This window comes from Sciurus vulgaris, assembly GCF_902686455.1.
Source record: "Sciurus vulgaris genome assembly, chromosome: 10".
In the NCBI taxonomy this organism is placed as follows: Eukaryota; Metazoa; Chordata; class Mammalia; order Rodentia; family Sciuridae; genus Sciurus; species Sciurus vulgaris.
Genome location: NC_136470.1, coordinates 1,484,463 through 1,499,661, shown reverse-complemented (window position 1 = coordinate 1,499,661; position 15,199 = coordinate 1,484,463). Strand labels below are relative to the sequence as shown.

Genomic DNA, 15,199 nt, shown 5'->3' with positions numbered 1-15,199 from the left:
GCAGGACGCTCCCTCGGTGGCTCAGGTCCCTGTCTCGCCCAGCGCCTGGCCCTGGAGGCCGGCCACTGCGGGCAGCGTGCGGGGGCCACGGTCATCTCCAGAACATGGCCATTGCTGGCCGTGGTGATGGGAGCATCACTCCCAGGCCTCTTGTAGCAGGCCGCTGGCCGGCTCCCGCTCCGCCTGTGGACTTGGGCGGCCTGGGGCTCATCGGGCAGAGGTGGGCAGCTCCCCATGCCACTCCGCCCGGCTCCTGCCACCAGGAGGGCTGCAGAGCACCTCCAGGTCTGCTCCCAGGAAGCCCGGCCACTCCAGGCCCTCCACATAGCTCCTGAGCGGGAGGCGGAGGAGGAAGAACCAGGCCAACACCAACAGGAAGAACAACATGCAGAGCCTCACGGACAGCACGCCACTCAGGGGTATAAAAGCCCCACTGCCAGCTGCCCACTCACACTCACACACACACTCACACTCACACTCGCCTACACCTCCTCCCGCCAGCACCACCATGGCCGCCTCCACCATGTCCGTCTGCTCCAGCAACCTGAGCTACGGCAGCCGGGTCTGCCAGCCCGGTTCCTGCGATTCTTGCCCTGACCCCTCCTGGCAGGTGGACGACTGCCCAGAGAGCTGCTGCGAGCCCCCCTGCTGCGCCCCCAGCTGCTGCCAGCCCAGCTGCTGCGCCCCAGCCCCCTGCCTCACCCTCGTCTGCTCCCCACTCAGCTGTGCCTCCGGCCCCTGCTGCCAGCAGTCTGGCTGCCAGCCTGACTGCTGCAGCTGCTCCCCCTGCCAGCCGTCCTGTTGCGTGCCCCTCTGCTGCCAGCCCGTGTGCTGCAAGCCCGTGTGTTGTGTGCCCGTCTGCTCTGGGCCTTCCTCCTCCTGCTGCCAGCAGTCTAGCTGTGAGCCCTCTTGCTGCTCATCCTCCCCCTGCCAGCCGTCCTGCTGCGTGTCCCTCTGCTGCAAGCCCGTGTGCTGTGTGCCCGTCTGCTCTGGAGCCTCCTCCCCCTGCTGCCAGCAGTCTAGCTGCCAGTCCGATGGCTGCAGCTGCTCCCCCTGCCAGCAGGCTAGCTGTGAGCCCTCTTGCTGCAGCTGCTCCCCCTGCCAGCCGTCCTGCTGTGTGCCCGTCTGCTGCAAGCCCGTCTGCTGCTACAGGCCCTGCCCCTGCGTGTCCCTGCTCTGCCGCCCCGTGTGCAGGCCCGCCTGCTGCGTGCCCAGCTCCTGCTCTGCCTCCTGCTGCCAGCCCAGCTGCTGCCGTGCGGCCTCCTGCGTGTCCCTGCTCTGCCGCCCCGCCTGCTCCCGCCCGGCCTGCTGCCGTGTCTCCTTGGGACAGAAGTCCTGCTGCTGACCGGCCGTGTCCCCAGGCCAGTGGGTTCAGGCCCTGCCCTCACCTCTCCACTGTTGGCCTCTCTGCTGCCTCAGCCTCTATCCACACCCTGAGGTGGAGACCCAGCCTCCCCCTTCTCCCTGCCTGAGGGGCTCTGCCTCCTAAGGCCAGGTCTGGGAGTGAGGGCCACCCCCCACCATCCTGGCCTCAGTGGGCTCCTCTCGGCTGTCGAGCACCTTCGGGCCAGGACCTCCTTGGAAACCTAATAAACCCTACTTCCTGGGAACCGACTGTGCTTTGTCTCCTCCTTCCCGTCATTTCTACTTGATGGCTGACCAGCCTGGGCAGGAGGCCAGGAGGCAGTGCGGGCTGGGGACCCAGCACTCTGGCAGGCGTGCCCTGGGCTAATGCCCACATAGCACGGCTCGCCAGGGAAGTCGGCAGACCAGCCTGGCAGGTGGGCCCCTTCTGGGGCCGCCCCAGGGGGAGACCCTCGGGTGGTGCCTCGGTGCTGCCTGCAGAGGCCCTGGGCTCAGGTGGGTTGGCAGCACATGGAGCGCGGCCCCGCAGGGCCAGGCTATCTCCAGCCACGGCCTAGTCCTGCCCACACTGGCAGGTTCAGCGCCCAGGAAAGTGGCTGGCTCAGGTTGACCTAGGTCCCTGCCTCCTTGGCCTCTGCTTGTGGCTTTTCTAACCGAAAATAAACGACAGCTGCCTCCCTCCCGAGGCCAGAGCCTGCACACCCCTGGACGTGCCGCGGCTCTCGGCCCCCATCCTCCACAGCCCACCTTCCTCCAACTTGGTGCTGTCCAACCCGCTGAGCAGCCTGCCTCTGCCTGAGGTCGGGCCCAATCCTGGCCCACCTCTGGGCCTGTCCTGCAGAGCTGAGCTACCAGCCCTCCCGGCCCCTCGGGGTCCACACTGCGTCTCTTCTTGGCCTCCTGCTGTCCTGGTCCATCTCCATGTGTCTTGGGGACTGTCGGGTTCCAGCTTGCTCTGGCCCAGTCCTTGGCTTCCCTCACCCATTACATGCAGCCCCCTGCCTCTGCTGACCTCAGGGGCACTCGACACACTGAGCTGACACCTTCCTCCACACACCTGCCCTGTTCTCCCTGGGCAGAGGCTGGACAACAGTGCCTGCTGGACTCAGCGCCCCTCCCACCCACACAGCACAGTCCACCTGAATCTATGGGCCTCCCTGCTGGAGGCCCCTCCTGGCCTCTCGCCACCTGTCAGGGTGACTCATCCCTGGTTTGCAGACAGCACTGGCCAGCTGCAGACAGGCGTAGTAACACAGGAGCCTGGGGCCCACATGGCTGCCAAAGCCCAGTTCAGGGGACCGGGCACCCCAGGAGAGGCCCTGTGCCTTGAGGGCTCCTTGTGACCAAGCAGGCTCGTCTACATAATTTAGTTTTGGAAGAAAGCACATTCTGTTTCCAGAGAAGCTGTCAGAAAGATGGAGAAAGGCTGAGAACTCGGTGAGCCCAAAACGGACGTGGCCTTCCAGGCAGGGCCCCTGTGCCTTGGAGATGGACAAGGGGCTGAGCCAAGAAGCACCCCCTGAACGCAGGGCCTCCAGGGCGCTGCCTGCACTGAAGCAGACCAGGAGCCCCCGCCCGAAGACCCTCCCCACAGCCACGCCTCCCGTCACAGGGCCTCACGAGGGGTGTCGGCAGAACCTCAGCAGGGTTTCTGCACAGGGCGTCCTGGTCAGGGCTCCTCGGTCTTGTAGCTGCCAGGTGTGCAGACAGGTGTGACCGTCAGAGCCTGCGATCGAGCTGGTCCTGCACAAGGTTCCACCTGTTCTCTTTCTGTGGTGTGTGTGTGTGTGTGCGTGTGCGATGCTGGGGTTGGACCCAGGGCCTCGTGCACGCGAGGCAAGTGCTCTACCGGCTGAGAGAGGCCCCAGCCCCGCCTCCGTGTCCTTGATAGAAGCTGTGACACCTCTGCCTAGCCTAGGAATATGGACAGAGGCACTGCGAGTACCACCGCTGACCTCAACCACGCGCGGAGGAGAGTTCAAAGAAGGTCCAGACTCGGGGGCAGAGGATGTTAAGTGTGTGCCCTCTGGACCCCTCGGCTCAAAACAAACCTGCTTCCTGAACCTCGCGGTGCCCAGCCTCATCTGCCCTACAGCAGCACGTGGCGAGGCGGGGCTGCTCACAGTCCTTGCTGGATCCAGCCCCACCCCCAAAGACCCTTGGCTTCCAAGGGCTGGAAAGCAGAGGTCGCTCTTGGTGCACAGAGGAGAGGGAACACCTGGAGTCCGCAGGAGCAGAGGCGTGGGGTGAGGCCTCGGCCCTGTCAGAACGTGCTTGAGATCCAGGAAGCTGACCTTTGCCCTGGCTCCAGAACCCCCATGGGACCTGTCCCGGCCCCACAAGACAGTGTTCTGGGCCAGACCCACTGGCCAAGGTCACCAAGGAAAGGCTCCCACTGAACATGCCCCAGACTCTTCTGGGCTTGGTGAGAGCCAGGGGGCGCCATGCCACCACACGACTATTGTGCACAAGAGCCAGATGCACCCTCTTAAACAGCAGGGCTCTACGTAACCCTGTGAGACAGGGGTGAGGCTATGGAGCAGCAGAGCAGAGGCACATAGTGCAGGCACCCACGGAACACTTGGGAAGAAGGGCACAGGGGCCGGATCGGGGTCCCTGGGAGAAGTCCTCCTCCTGACTGCCCTGGAGCCGTGGAAGCCTCTGCACACCAACAGCAGACTGAGTTAGGAATCTGGGGGTTACAGAGCAACAGACCCCACCTGCCTCCACACAGCGCGCCTGAGCGGGAGGCGGAGGAGGAAGCGTCGCCCAGGAAAGAGAACCAGCCCAACACCAACAGGAAGAACAACATGCAGAGCCTCACGGACAGCACGCCACTCAGGGGTATAAAAGCCCCGCTGCCAGCTGCCCACTCACACTCACACACACTCACACTTACACTCGCCTACACCTCCTCCCGCCAGCACCGCCATGGCCGCCTCCACCATGTCCGTCTGCTCCAGCAACCTGAGCTACGGCAGCCGGGTCTACCAGCCCGGTTCCTGCGATTCTTGCCCTGACCCCTCCTGGCAGGTGGACGACTGCCCAGAGAGCTGCTGCGAGCCCCCCTGCTGCGCCCCCAGCTGCTGCCAGCCCAGCTGCTGCGCCCCAGCCCCCTGCCTCACCCTCGTCTGCTCCCCACTCAGCTGTGCCTCCGGCCCCTGCTGCCAGCAGTCTGGCTGCCAGCCTGACTGCTGCAGCTGCTCCCCCTGCCAGCCGTCCTGCTGCGTGCCCCTCTGCTGCCAGCCCGTGTGCTGCAAGCCCGTGTGCTGTGTGCCCGTCTGCTCTGGGCCTTCCTCCTCCTGCTGCCAGCAGTCTAGCTGTGAGCCCTCTTGCTGCTCATCCTCCCCCTGCCAGCCGTCCTGCTGCGTGTCCCTCTGCTGCAAGCCCGTGTGCTGTGTGCCCGTCTGCTCTGGAGCCTCCTCCCCCTGCTGCCAGCAGTCTAGCTGCCAGTCCGATGGCTGCAGCTGCTCCCCCTGCCAGCAGTCTAGCTGTGAGCCCTCTTGCTGCAGCTGCTCCCCCTGCCAGCCGTCCTGCTGTGTGCCCGTCTGCTGCAAGCCCGTCTGCTGCTACAGGCCCTGCCCCTGCGTGTCCCTGCTCTGCCGCCCCGTGTGCAGGCCCGCCTGCTGCGTGCCCAGCTCCTGCTCTGCCTCCTGCTGCCAGCCCAGCTGCTGCCGTGCGGCCTCCTGCGTGTCCCTGCTCTGCCGCCCCGCCTGCTCCCGCCCGGCCTGCTGCCGTGTCTCCTTGGGACAGAAGTCCTGCTGCTGACCGGCCGTGTCCCCAGGCCAGTGGGTTCAGGCCCTGCCCTCACCTCTCCACTGTTGGCCTCTCTGCTGCCTCAGCCTCTATCCACACCCTGAGGTGGAGACCCAGCCTCCCCCTTCTCCCTGCCTGAGGGGCTCTGCCTCCTAAGGCCAGGTCTGGGAGTGAGGGCCACCCCCCACCATCCTGGCCTCAGTGGGCTCCTCTCGGCTGTCGAGCACCTTCGGGCCAGGACCTCCTTGGAAACCTAATAAACCCTACTTCCTGGGAACCGACTGTGCTTTGTCTCCTCCTTCCCGTCATTTCTACTTGATGGCTGACCAGTCTGGGCAGGAGGCCAGGAGGCAGTGCAGGCTGGGGACCCAGCACTCTGGCAGGCGTGCCCTGGGCTATTACTGTGTCCCTGCTCTGCCACCCTGTCTGCTCCTGCCTGGCCTGCCGTGGTGTCTCCTTGGGCCAGAAGTCCTGCTGCTGGCCAGCCATCCTCTTCCTTCGAGCCTCAACCCCATACAAGGTCTTGTGCACAACTCAGCGTGAAGTCCCATGACTCCACCCCAGCCAGCTGACCCAGCCGCACCTCTGTCAGGCCCAGAGGAGTGTGAAGCTGCTCCCCAGCGGGCAGCAGCCCCTGCCCTGCCCTGCCCCTCACCTGTGGGGCTTGGCCTTGGTAGCTCTCTGTCCCTCTCCCTATCTTTGAGACAGTCCACTCTCCTGCAACCCGACCCTGGTGGCCACCTGGGAGCCACGCCTGGAGCACCTGCAGTGCCAGGATGCAGGCCCTGAGGTCCGCAGCTCCCGCCAAGGGTTTGCGGCCGTTCCTCCGGTGCCCTCGAGCCAGTGCCACCTCAGGTCCAGACAGACAGGGTCACTTCAAGGACACTCAGGGCAGGGGAGGCTGGCAGCGTCTTCTGGGGTCCAGCCAAAGCCACATAGTGCTGCCCTCAGCCCCTCCCCCTCCCCCTGCCACAGCCTCTGAGGCCTCTGAGCGTCCTGACCTGTCTGTGCCCATGGAGAGCAAGGGCATCCCGCCCTGCATGGCTCAGGTCCAGCCCAGGGGTGCCAGAGGGCAGGAGGTCAAGAAATCCCTGCAGAAGTTCCCCAAACCCTGTGAGAGGTTAGGAGATCATGACCCGCAACAGCCTGACCTGGAGGAGCTGGGGGAGGGCAGCTTTCCAGCGGCCTGGCCCAAAAACTGGGTCCCCAGGAAGCCTGCCCCGACAGGGAGGACCCCCAAACCAGCCTCTGTGCAGACAAACAGGGCCCTCCTCCCACGTTCTGGGCCGAAAGGGTGGGCTATGAACCCTGCTGCCCCTCCTACCAGTCGCCTGCAGGACCCCACCTATCAAAGAGGGGGTGGGACTCCGCCCACCTGCGCGTCTGGAATGTTCCTCCTCCCCACAGCGCCTCCATTCAGGCCCCCGCTGGCCTGGTGTCCGGGAAACCCGCCCCCCTCTCGGAGACAGGTGTTCGAATGCACAGAAGGGGACAACCAGGTCGTAGCGCGCAGAAACAGTTTCCAAATACTTGTGAAAACGAGTGGGGCCAGCCGCGTCTCCATTAACCCATTAAGTGCGCGGAGTGGCGGAGGGAGGGGCCCAGGCTGACGTCAGGTCTCCGGAGGCCTTGGGGACAGAGGTCAGGGCCATGGAGGGGCAGTGGTCCCCATCCGAGATCTGGCCCCTGAAGGCCATCTCCGCCCGGCCGAGCCTGCGGGGCCCCGGTGGACCCGCACGCAGCCCGCAGCCGCGCCGTTCTCCAGGTTCTGGGAGCTTCCGCGGCTGGGCCGCAGGCGCGGAGCCAGGCGTCGGCGGTCGGCGGTCGGCGGCTGCCCCGAACGCCCGCCGCGCACACCGCTCGGAAAGAAGCCGGGCCTGCGCAGAGCCCGAGGCAGCGGCTGCCCCGCGGCGGCGCCGAGCTGCCCGGCGTGCGCACCAGCGTGTCCGCACGCAGCACGCGCGGGCGGGCACCGACCGCCGAGCCCGCCGCGCACGCACCCGGCGCGCCCCGCGCTTCGCAGCGACCCTGGGGCAGCCCGCGGACTCCACCCACTTCGCAGAGAAGGAGCCAGCGGTCAGGGCGGCCCCCGCCGGGTGCCGGTGGGAGCGGAGTCCTTGGGACTGACAACCCTCGCGAAGGCGGGGTTGACGCTTCTCCTCCTCGTCCGCCTCCGGTGGCGGAACCCCAGACACAGCTGAGATGCGCTGAGGCCGGATTCGCCAGGGCCTCGACTAAGGCCCGCCTGGGGCCAAAGCGAGGGGCGGGACAAAAGACCAGCCAGTGCGTCTAGTCCCCTCAGAGGACCAGACGCTTGACTCTCCGGTGGAGCGGGGAGAAGACATGTGGGATACGGGGCTGGGACCCCGGCCGCGGGCCAGGCCGCAGTCCGCACGCCCGTGCGAGGCCCGTGCTGGAGGGTCACAGCGGAGGCCACGTTCACGGTCGTTCCTAAGACTCAGCAGGATTCGGAGAGAAGAGAGCGCACCGCCGCACCGCCGGAGGGTCCTCTGACCCTGAGCCTGCGCCTGCTGGGAGGGGCTCGGCGGGCTCAGAGGCGCTGTGGTCCGCAGCTTTTCTGGGCTCCGAACGGCGGTGAAGGGCGAGCCCGGTCTCCTCAGACTCAGGGGCTGGGTCTCTGAGCCTCCGCGGGGTGGGGTGGGGGTCATTTATTTAAGAATTGCAAAAGTGATGGACATTTTAAAAGCACTGAAGGGCAGGGGTAGATTGGACACCTGTCTCCAATCATCAGAGTCCCAGAGCGCTGAGGGACCATCATGTGAGGAGCAGCCCCCAGCCTCAGCCCTCCATGCCCTCCGCAGCTGGAGGGCACCAGGTCCTCCTGCACTGGCCCACACTCTCCCTCTTGGGCAGCGAGAATGGTCCTGAGTGTGCACTCCCAAGCTGCGGCCCCCAGTGTGGAGGGAGCTGTGGGTCCCTGCACAAGCCTGCTGTGTGGACAGGGGACTGGCTGACAAGTGACCGGCTGCTCAACCACAAAGCCTTTGACCTGCATGGCCAAGAGAGGCTGCTCCTGGCTCAGCATCCTCCTGGGACCTTGCCTGGGCCTCCCCAGGGACTGGACTCAGGACTCACTCCCTCACGCACCCACCTTCCTGCAGGGCAGTCCAAGGACAGGTCAGTGCAGGAAGTGCTGGGAGCGCCTGCAGCCCGCTTGCCACACCTGCAGAGGAGGCTGGAGCCACCCGGCTCCTCCAGCTGCCCCACAGGCCCAGGCGCCCTGTGGATGTAGCCTGATTGGCGCTTCCTGGGTACTCTCTCCAGCTCTTTGAACGCAGGGCACCACCTGCTCAGGGGGAAGGTCTGGCCTCACCACCCACCTCCCCTGCACTCAGCCCACCGGAGGCCCCACACCAGCCCTTGACCTGCCTGCCCCTCCTTGCTCCTTGGCTCCTCAGGCCCTCCAGGAGCCCCCCCCGCTGCGGGGCAGGGGGTCTCAGGCCCTCACTTGGGCTGAGCTGCAGCTTCACCATGATGTGACCCCTGCAGGCAGGCCAGCGCCTCCCTTGAGTGGACCCCGAGCGAATGAGAGGAAAGGGTCACATAGGAAGGGAAGCCACAGAGGTAGGAGCTGGCCGCCCGAGTCCTGGCGAGGACGCCTCTGGCTGTCCCTGAGGTAACACATTCACCGCAGGACCCCCAGGGAGATGCAGCAGAAAGAGACCTTCTGCGACCTGTCACCTGCTGGCCGACGTGAGAGGGCTGTGCCTCTGGAGCTCCGTCCAGGCCCCCGAGGGCCTCAGAACCCCTCACTCCATGTGGACAGGAGGCCGAGTCACACTCTGCAGGGGTGTTCAGCTCTGCCGTCAGGGGCTCTCCATCAGCCCTGCCTCCTGTGCAGAGGGACCCCAGGCTCCCCTCAGGCCGAGTCAGGCACCAGCATCGGACACTCAACCTCAACCTCCCCCCGGCACACTGGCCAAGCCCCCACTGCCCAGGGACCCTGGAGTCCTGAGCTCGCCGGACATCGACATGCAAGTCCATGGCGGGCAGCTTAAGTCAGCGCGCCTGCAAGATCCCAGTCAGAGCTTGTCCCGAGACTGCCCGTGCTCCTTCCCAGGGACCCGACCCGTGTCTGGCAAGGCGTCCTCGGTGCCAGGCCTCCTGGACAGCTGGTGCTCCTCTCACCCCAGCACGCAGGAATCCCCAAGGAAGCAAAACCACCAAGAGCAGGAGGGAGTGGGGACTGCACAGCCCTTCCCCAGCCTCCAGGGCAGGGCGTGGCGACACTTCACCTGCTGGTCACAGCCCCAGGCCTGCTCGGAGCCCAGGAAAGCTCGGCTTCCCAAATGCAGCGTAACCCAGTGGGCCTTAGAATCTCCGTGACCCCCAGGGGCTGTGACGCGGGGACCTTGGAAGCACTCCCAGCTGGCCGGTTTCCTCCCCGGCTCACGGTATTCCTGACTGGGTCACCTTGTAACTCTCTCAAACACACCTTCGGGGAGGGGGCGGGCCTTATAAATGCCCTTTGTCATTATCGTGCAGGTTGGTTCTGCTCCTCACAGAAGGAACAGGAAGATGCACGTCTATGACTCATCCCCACCAGGGAGGACGGCCGCGCTGTGGCCAGGCCGGGCACCGCACAGGGTCCTTCTGAGGCTCACCCGGGCCCTGCAGAGCGGGGGAGGCCGGCACTCAGCCTTCCAGGGCTCGCAGCCCGGGGACCTGGCGAGACGGAGCGCTGACTGGCCCGCGTGCTGTTGGCAGAGTGTCCCTCTGAGGCATCTGCCGTGGGTAGTGCAGCTTGGGGCCCTAGAATGGGGCTTCTGTCTGGCCCTGCCACCCACAGGTGGCAGCTCTGTTGGTGCCTGTGGGCCTAAGCCCGTGCAGGACCAGCAGCTGGCGGTGCATCCAGCCGTTCCTGGGAGCTGGGCCTGTGCCCACCACCCATGCAGGCCGGCGTTCCAGGCTTGGGTCGCAGGGGTCACCCCGGTCCTGCCACAGGGATGCAAGTGCCCTTTGGAGCAGAGGCGCACCTGGCGTGAGGAGGAGCAAGATCTCGGGGCCACCAAGGGCGAGCTGCCCATAGGGGAAGCCGCCATGGGCCAGCCCCTGGCCTCCCTCAGCTCCTCCACAGCCTGGCGCCCATGTCGCCAACATGCTGGCCCCTAAGGGGGCTTGGGGTTCCCACGACCAGGCCCAGCGTTCTGCCTTTGTTCCTCACCTGTGGGCCTGACCAAGGCCTGCGGATGCCGTGGTCATCAGAGCCCAGACAACTTTTCCACAGGGAGGGGACAGCGTCCTGGAGGCCTCAAGGAGCCTCTCCTGGCTTGGCGCTCGGGAGGCTGAGCCCCCAGGAGGGAGCTCTTGGCCCAGGCGTGGGCCTTTGGGACTGTGCCTGCGTTCCACGTTTCTTGTTCAGGTGGGGACAGAAGCAGGCCCAGTGGCGGCCCTGGGCTCTGCCAAGTGCGGCCTGCGGTGTCTCTCCCCCAGGCCTGCCAGGGCTGCTGCCGCTTCATTCCTAAGGCAGGTGTACAGCCTTCCTGGAGCCCAGCAGGTAAGCACATGCGGGAGGCCGGGAGGCCGGTGGCGCTGCTCCGAGACCCGCCCCGCCCTGCAGCGGCAGAAGCGCCTCCCTGCTCCCTTTCATCTTCCCTGGGTCCCTCCCTCCAGCCCGGCTCCCCGGTGTCAGCGTCCTGGATGTCGGGAGACCTGTCTCGGGCTAGAAGGTGGCATGGGCGACTGGACACCCCTCCCGCTCCACAGAGGCGCCCCCCACGTCCATGCTTTGGTCTTACCTGAGCAGGGTTCCCAACGCTGGGTGCAGCACCCAGGGGTCGCCAGGAGCAGGAGCAGCACACGCAGCATCCGTGGGGCAGACATGAGGGGCTCAGGTCCCACGCGCCATCCAGGGGCTCTGGCCAGCCAACAGGGAAGCAGCTCTGGGCAGCCTTGGGCCCCTTGGGGTGGTCACTGCAATGGCCACATGCCAGCAGGCCGGAGGGAGCACGGGTGCCCTGGCAGCAGCAGGAAGCTTGCAGTTGCTCTGCGGCAGGCAGGCAGGCAGCCCTGCAGGTCAGACGGCAGCCCAGGTCTATCGCCCAGGTCTATCGCTTCGTGTCCCTGGTGGGTTTGGGTCGTGCCCTGCAGGTGACAGCTGATAACATCTCGGCAGGCTTGTGATTAGTCATTGGCAAATCGCATTTTCCCAAAGGAAAGACAGAAACAGGTCGTTCCGCAGAGAGCTGAGCACAAACCAGAAAAACAGAAAACCAGTTCTCCTCGGGTGCAGCTCCTGCTGGCTGCCCGGAGGACCCGGCAGGAGACCCGCAGCTCCGGCTCTGCAGGAGTCCAGCTGTGGAGGTCCCAAACGCTGCCGGCAACGCAGACAGGTCCCTGTGCTCCGCTGGGGGTCCCCAGACAGGCCCCCGTGCTCTGCTGGGGTCCCAGATGCTGCCGCTGGCCCTGGCGCTCCACTGGGTCCGCGTCCCCAGGAGGGGCCGGCTCCCGCGGAGGGCTTTTATCTGGTGCCCAGCCCTCAGGAGGGTGTGTGGGTTTGTCAACTGTCGGTTTCAGGAATTTCCCTGTGGAGGGAGGTCGGTCCTTAAAGGGAACTGCTCCTGAGGAAAGGGGGCGAGAGGCCGCGGGGCAGACACAGTGCGGTCATTGGTCATCACCTCAAAAGCCAGTCTGACCTCTTGGAGCCGCAACTGACTGAACTCTGCTCCAGGCGGGGCAGCTATTAAATAGGACATTCTTCCAAAGAAAATGCCCTGCCGCCCTGCCCTGTCCACACAGTGCGACCGAGAAAACACATCTCTGACCCCCACCGCTGGCTCCCGCAGAGGCCCCAAGTCAGTCCATGGTGGACGGTGGCAGCTCTCCTGGCTCAGCAGGACCCTCGCCAAGTCCCTAAAAACCACACTGTCGGCGGCACAGGGTGTCAGAAGGAAAGCCCCAGGCCAGAGGCTTCGAGTCTGCATTGCAGGTGTTTGCAAAGAGCAAGACCCTGTGAGCAGGGCTTAGGGAGGGAGGAGAGGAGAGGCAGAGAGTCAGAACCAGAGTCGGAGGGGAGAGAGGGGGCGATTGAGGGGTAGGGAGACCTGAGGCTCCCTGCCCAGGACACAGGGCAGCCCTGGGCCTGAGTCGGTCGCCTTCTGTTCCTCTCCTTTCTCCCCTGCTCCGCAGACACCCATCGGCAGGACACGCCTGGCTCTAAGGGCCACAGGGTTTCAGTAACTCAGACAAAAGCCAGAAGAGGCTGCGACCATTCAGGGCTCCCACGCCCTGGCCAGGTGAGCCTTGGGGTGGCCTCTCCCACCCCGGGACCCCTGCGCTGGGGTGACTGCAGGCAGACGCCTTGCTCTGGCCGAGTCCACCCGTGGTGGACAGGCGCACGTGAGCAGCGGTGCTTCTCTTCCTCTGCAGTTGGTGAGCGCTCTGTCCTGGGCCAGGGCCCTCCTAGGCCTCTGGACCCTCCCACAGGACCGGCAGCTGGCACCTCTGACCACAGATCCAGGCTACCTTGCATGGCTCTGCCAGCTCCCCTGGCCACCTCTGACCTCTGTGACCCCGAACCCTTGATAAAGTAAAGTTGTGTCTGGTTTTTTTTTTTTTTTTTCCTGTGCTGGGATCGAACCCAGGGCCTTGTGCTTACAAGGCAAGCACTCTACCCACAGCTATCTCCCCAGCCCCTCGTGTCCGTTTTTAATGATCTGATTGGAAGAGTCGAAGCGATGTTGCCTCAGGGAGACTTTCCCTCATATCACCTTTGACCCGGTGACTCCAGCATCACTCTCAGCGACTGTCAGGAGCCCAGGGTGGGAGCAGGGCTCGCGCGGAGCTGCAGAACGCGTCACCGCATCTTCGCACCATCCTCCCGGCCGCCGGGCCTCCGGGACCTGCGTGAAGTCGCCGGGTGGGGCAGGCGACGGGGGCGCGCATAGCTGCTTCCTCAAGTAGGTCCCAGGGCGCCAGCTCTGAACGCCCAGTGGGAGGGACGCCCAGGCTCTGCTCACCGCGCTTCCTGGTCCCACCTCCTCCCCCTCGGTGTGCGGCGAAGGCGCTTCCCACACGGTGCGGTGGGCACCAAAGGCTGCGGAGGTGTCCCAAGAGCGGGACCCTGCACCAGAGCTGTCCGTGATTGCTGAGCTCCGGTCAACAGGCCTCGCAGGAGGGACCCGCAGCCCGTCCCAGGCCTGCTGGCTCCACCTCCAAACGGAAAACAGAACCTCCGGAGAATTCCCCAGCCGTCCTGCTGAACTCTGGTGGGTCAGCGGAGGAGCTGGGAACAGGCACACTGGGGAGTGATCCCCGAGGGGGCTCCAAGGTCACTCCTCTCCAGGACGAGCACCTCATCCCAGGCAGGGAACGGCATCTTCTCCGAGCGTTTGGAAGTGGTGATTCTGGTCATGGAGAGGACCCCATATCCAGTTAGCCACCAGCTAATGCATCTCTCAGTTGGCCACGGCCTGTGGCGTCAGGGATTTAAACCCAAACGCCCCTGCGCAGACCGCGGTGCGACACTGCCGTCCTGTGGGGTGCATCCCAAGACCAGCAGACGCCTGAAACCACAGATAATGGCTTTTCCTGTCTACTCGCACCTATAATGACGTTTGATCTGCCAAGCCAGGCACAGTGAGAGATTAATGACTAAAAATAAGGCAGAATGATCACAGCAACATACTAAAGAAGAGTCACGTGAACGAGCTCTCTCTCTTTTGAATCAAGATAAATATTAACATTTGCCAGGGTCGAGGACAACTGAACCCTATGTCATGGTCTGGGTTTGAGGTGTCCTGGAAGTTCATGGTCAGGTGACGAGCTGTGACCCGGTTGGTGGTCAATCCACTTGGTGGGCACTGGCTGTGACGGAGGGCAGGGGTGTGGCAGGGGAGGTGTGCTGGGGCTGCCTGTGGGGTCTGAGTGCTGTTCCTGGCTCCTGGCTCCGCCCTGCCTCCGCTGCCTGGCCGCCCGCTGACCGCTGTCCTCCCGCTCGCTCCTACCCTGACGCTCCAGCTCCTCTCAGACCCAGAGCCGTGCAACTGACCACACGGACTGCTCCTCGAAACATGAGCCAGGACAAGCCCTCCCTCCTGTCAGCTGTTCTTGCGGGTATTTTGGTCACAACGATGAAAAGCCAACACACAAAACTGACAACGAGGGCCCTCTCCTGGTGGCCTCTGAGGCAGAGGGACACCTGACACTCACAGCCAGTGGAGAGCCCAGGAGTGCCTGGCAAGCCCGGAGTGTGGTCAGCCAGGCCCTGGTGGGAGCTCCCCGCTCAGGAGCAGTGGGTGGGCTCACTGGCATCAGGAGGCCAGCGGGCCTGGCGTCCGGGAACGCAGGCTTCCCGCACTTGGACAAGAGGTGTGGGCTGCTGTCTGTGGCTGCCGTCTCCACCTCCCAAAGCAAACTCAAACGAGCAAGCAGAACCATTCGGGAATACCCGTTGGAGTGGCGACGGACTCACAGACCGGGAACAACGCCCTGTCACGGTATGAAGGGCCCCCACTCGGGATCACGGCATTTCTCTTTGCTTATTCAAGTCTTGAATTGGGTTCATCAAAATAAAATTTTTTACAGTTTTGGCTATAAATTTTTTATAGTTTTTACAATGGTTATTCTATAAAGTAGGCCCTGTGAGTATCCCATGAATTATAATTTTATCATTATTGGGAAGAAAATTCCCATTTTTATTTGTAACTGGTTATTGCAAAGAAAACTGACTTATTTTATATAGTTATCTTATATCTAGCAACCTTAAAGTTAGTGTAGAATCTTATTTTTCTAGACAAACATGACCTGCAAATAAAAATACGTTGGACTCTTATTTTAATGTGCCTACCCATTTATTTATTTATTTTTTTCTGGTTTTACAGTAGGAACTCGGGGCCTTGGAAACAATTGGAAGGCAGACAGTAGCAGATCTCTTACTTGCAGTCGTGGTGAGGTAGGCGTGGGGTGCTAGTCCTCGCCGTGTTAAGGAGTCTTTCTTCTTTTTCTCTCAGAGTAGGGAAGGCTGCTGAATTCTCTCATATGCTTTTGCACATCAGTGGATGTGATCTGACATGTTTTCAAGCTTAATTTATCAACAGAATTAGTGGCAAGTCTCCTT

The 15,199-nt window shown here is 63.8% G+C and overlaps 2 protein-coding genes across 3 annotated transcripts in view; one reads left to right on the top strand and one right to left on the bottom strand.

Annotated features, from left to right (window-relative positions):
* The window catches only part of TSPEAR (thrombospondin type laminin G domain and EAR repeats), a 162,246-nt gene extending 151,115 nt beyond the window's left edge, over positions 1–11,131 (bottom strand). For both annotated transcript variants that reach the window (XM_079100756.1, XM_079100757.1), the window contains exon 1: positions 10,881–11,131. In XM_079100756.1, the coding sequence (XP_078956882.1) occupies positions 10,881–10,965 (85 nt within the window). In that variant the 5' untranslated portion in view covers positions 10,966–11,131. The remainder of the gene's footprint in view (positions 1–10,880) is intronic.
* Positions 409–5,582, top strand: LOC306670365 (uncharacterized protein). The gene is made up of 3 exons (XM_079155065.1): positions 409–1,337; positions 3,726–3,790; positions 4,219–5,582. The coding sequence occupies exons 1-3, from the start codon at positions 509–511 to the stop codon at positions 5,131–5,133; spliced, it is 1,809 nt and encodes a 602-aa protein (XP_079011191.1). The 5' UTR covers positions 409–508; the 3' UTR covers positions 5,134–5,582.
* Positions 11,132–15,199: the final 4,068 nt, after the last annotated feature.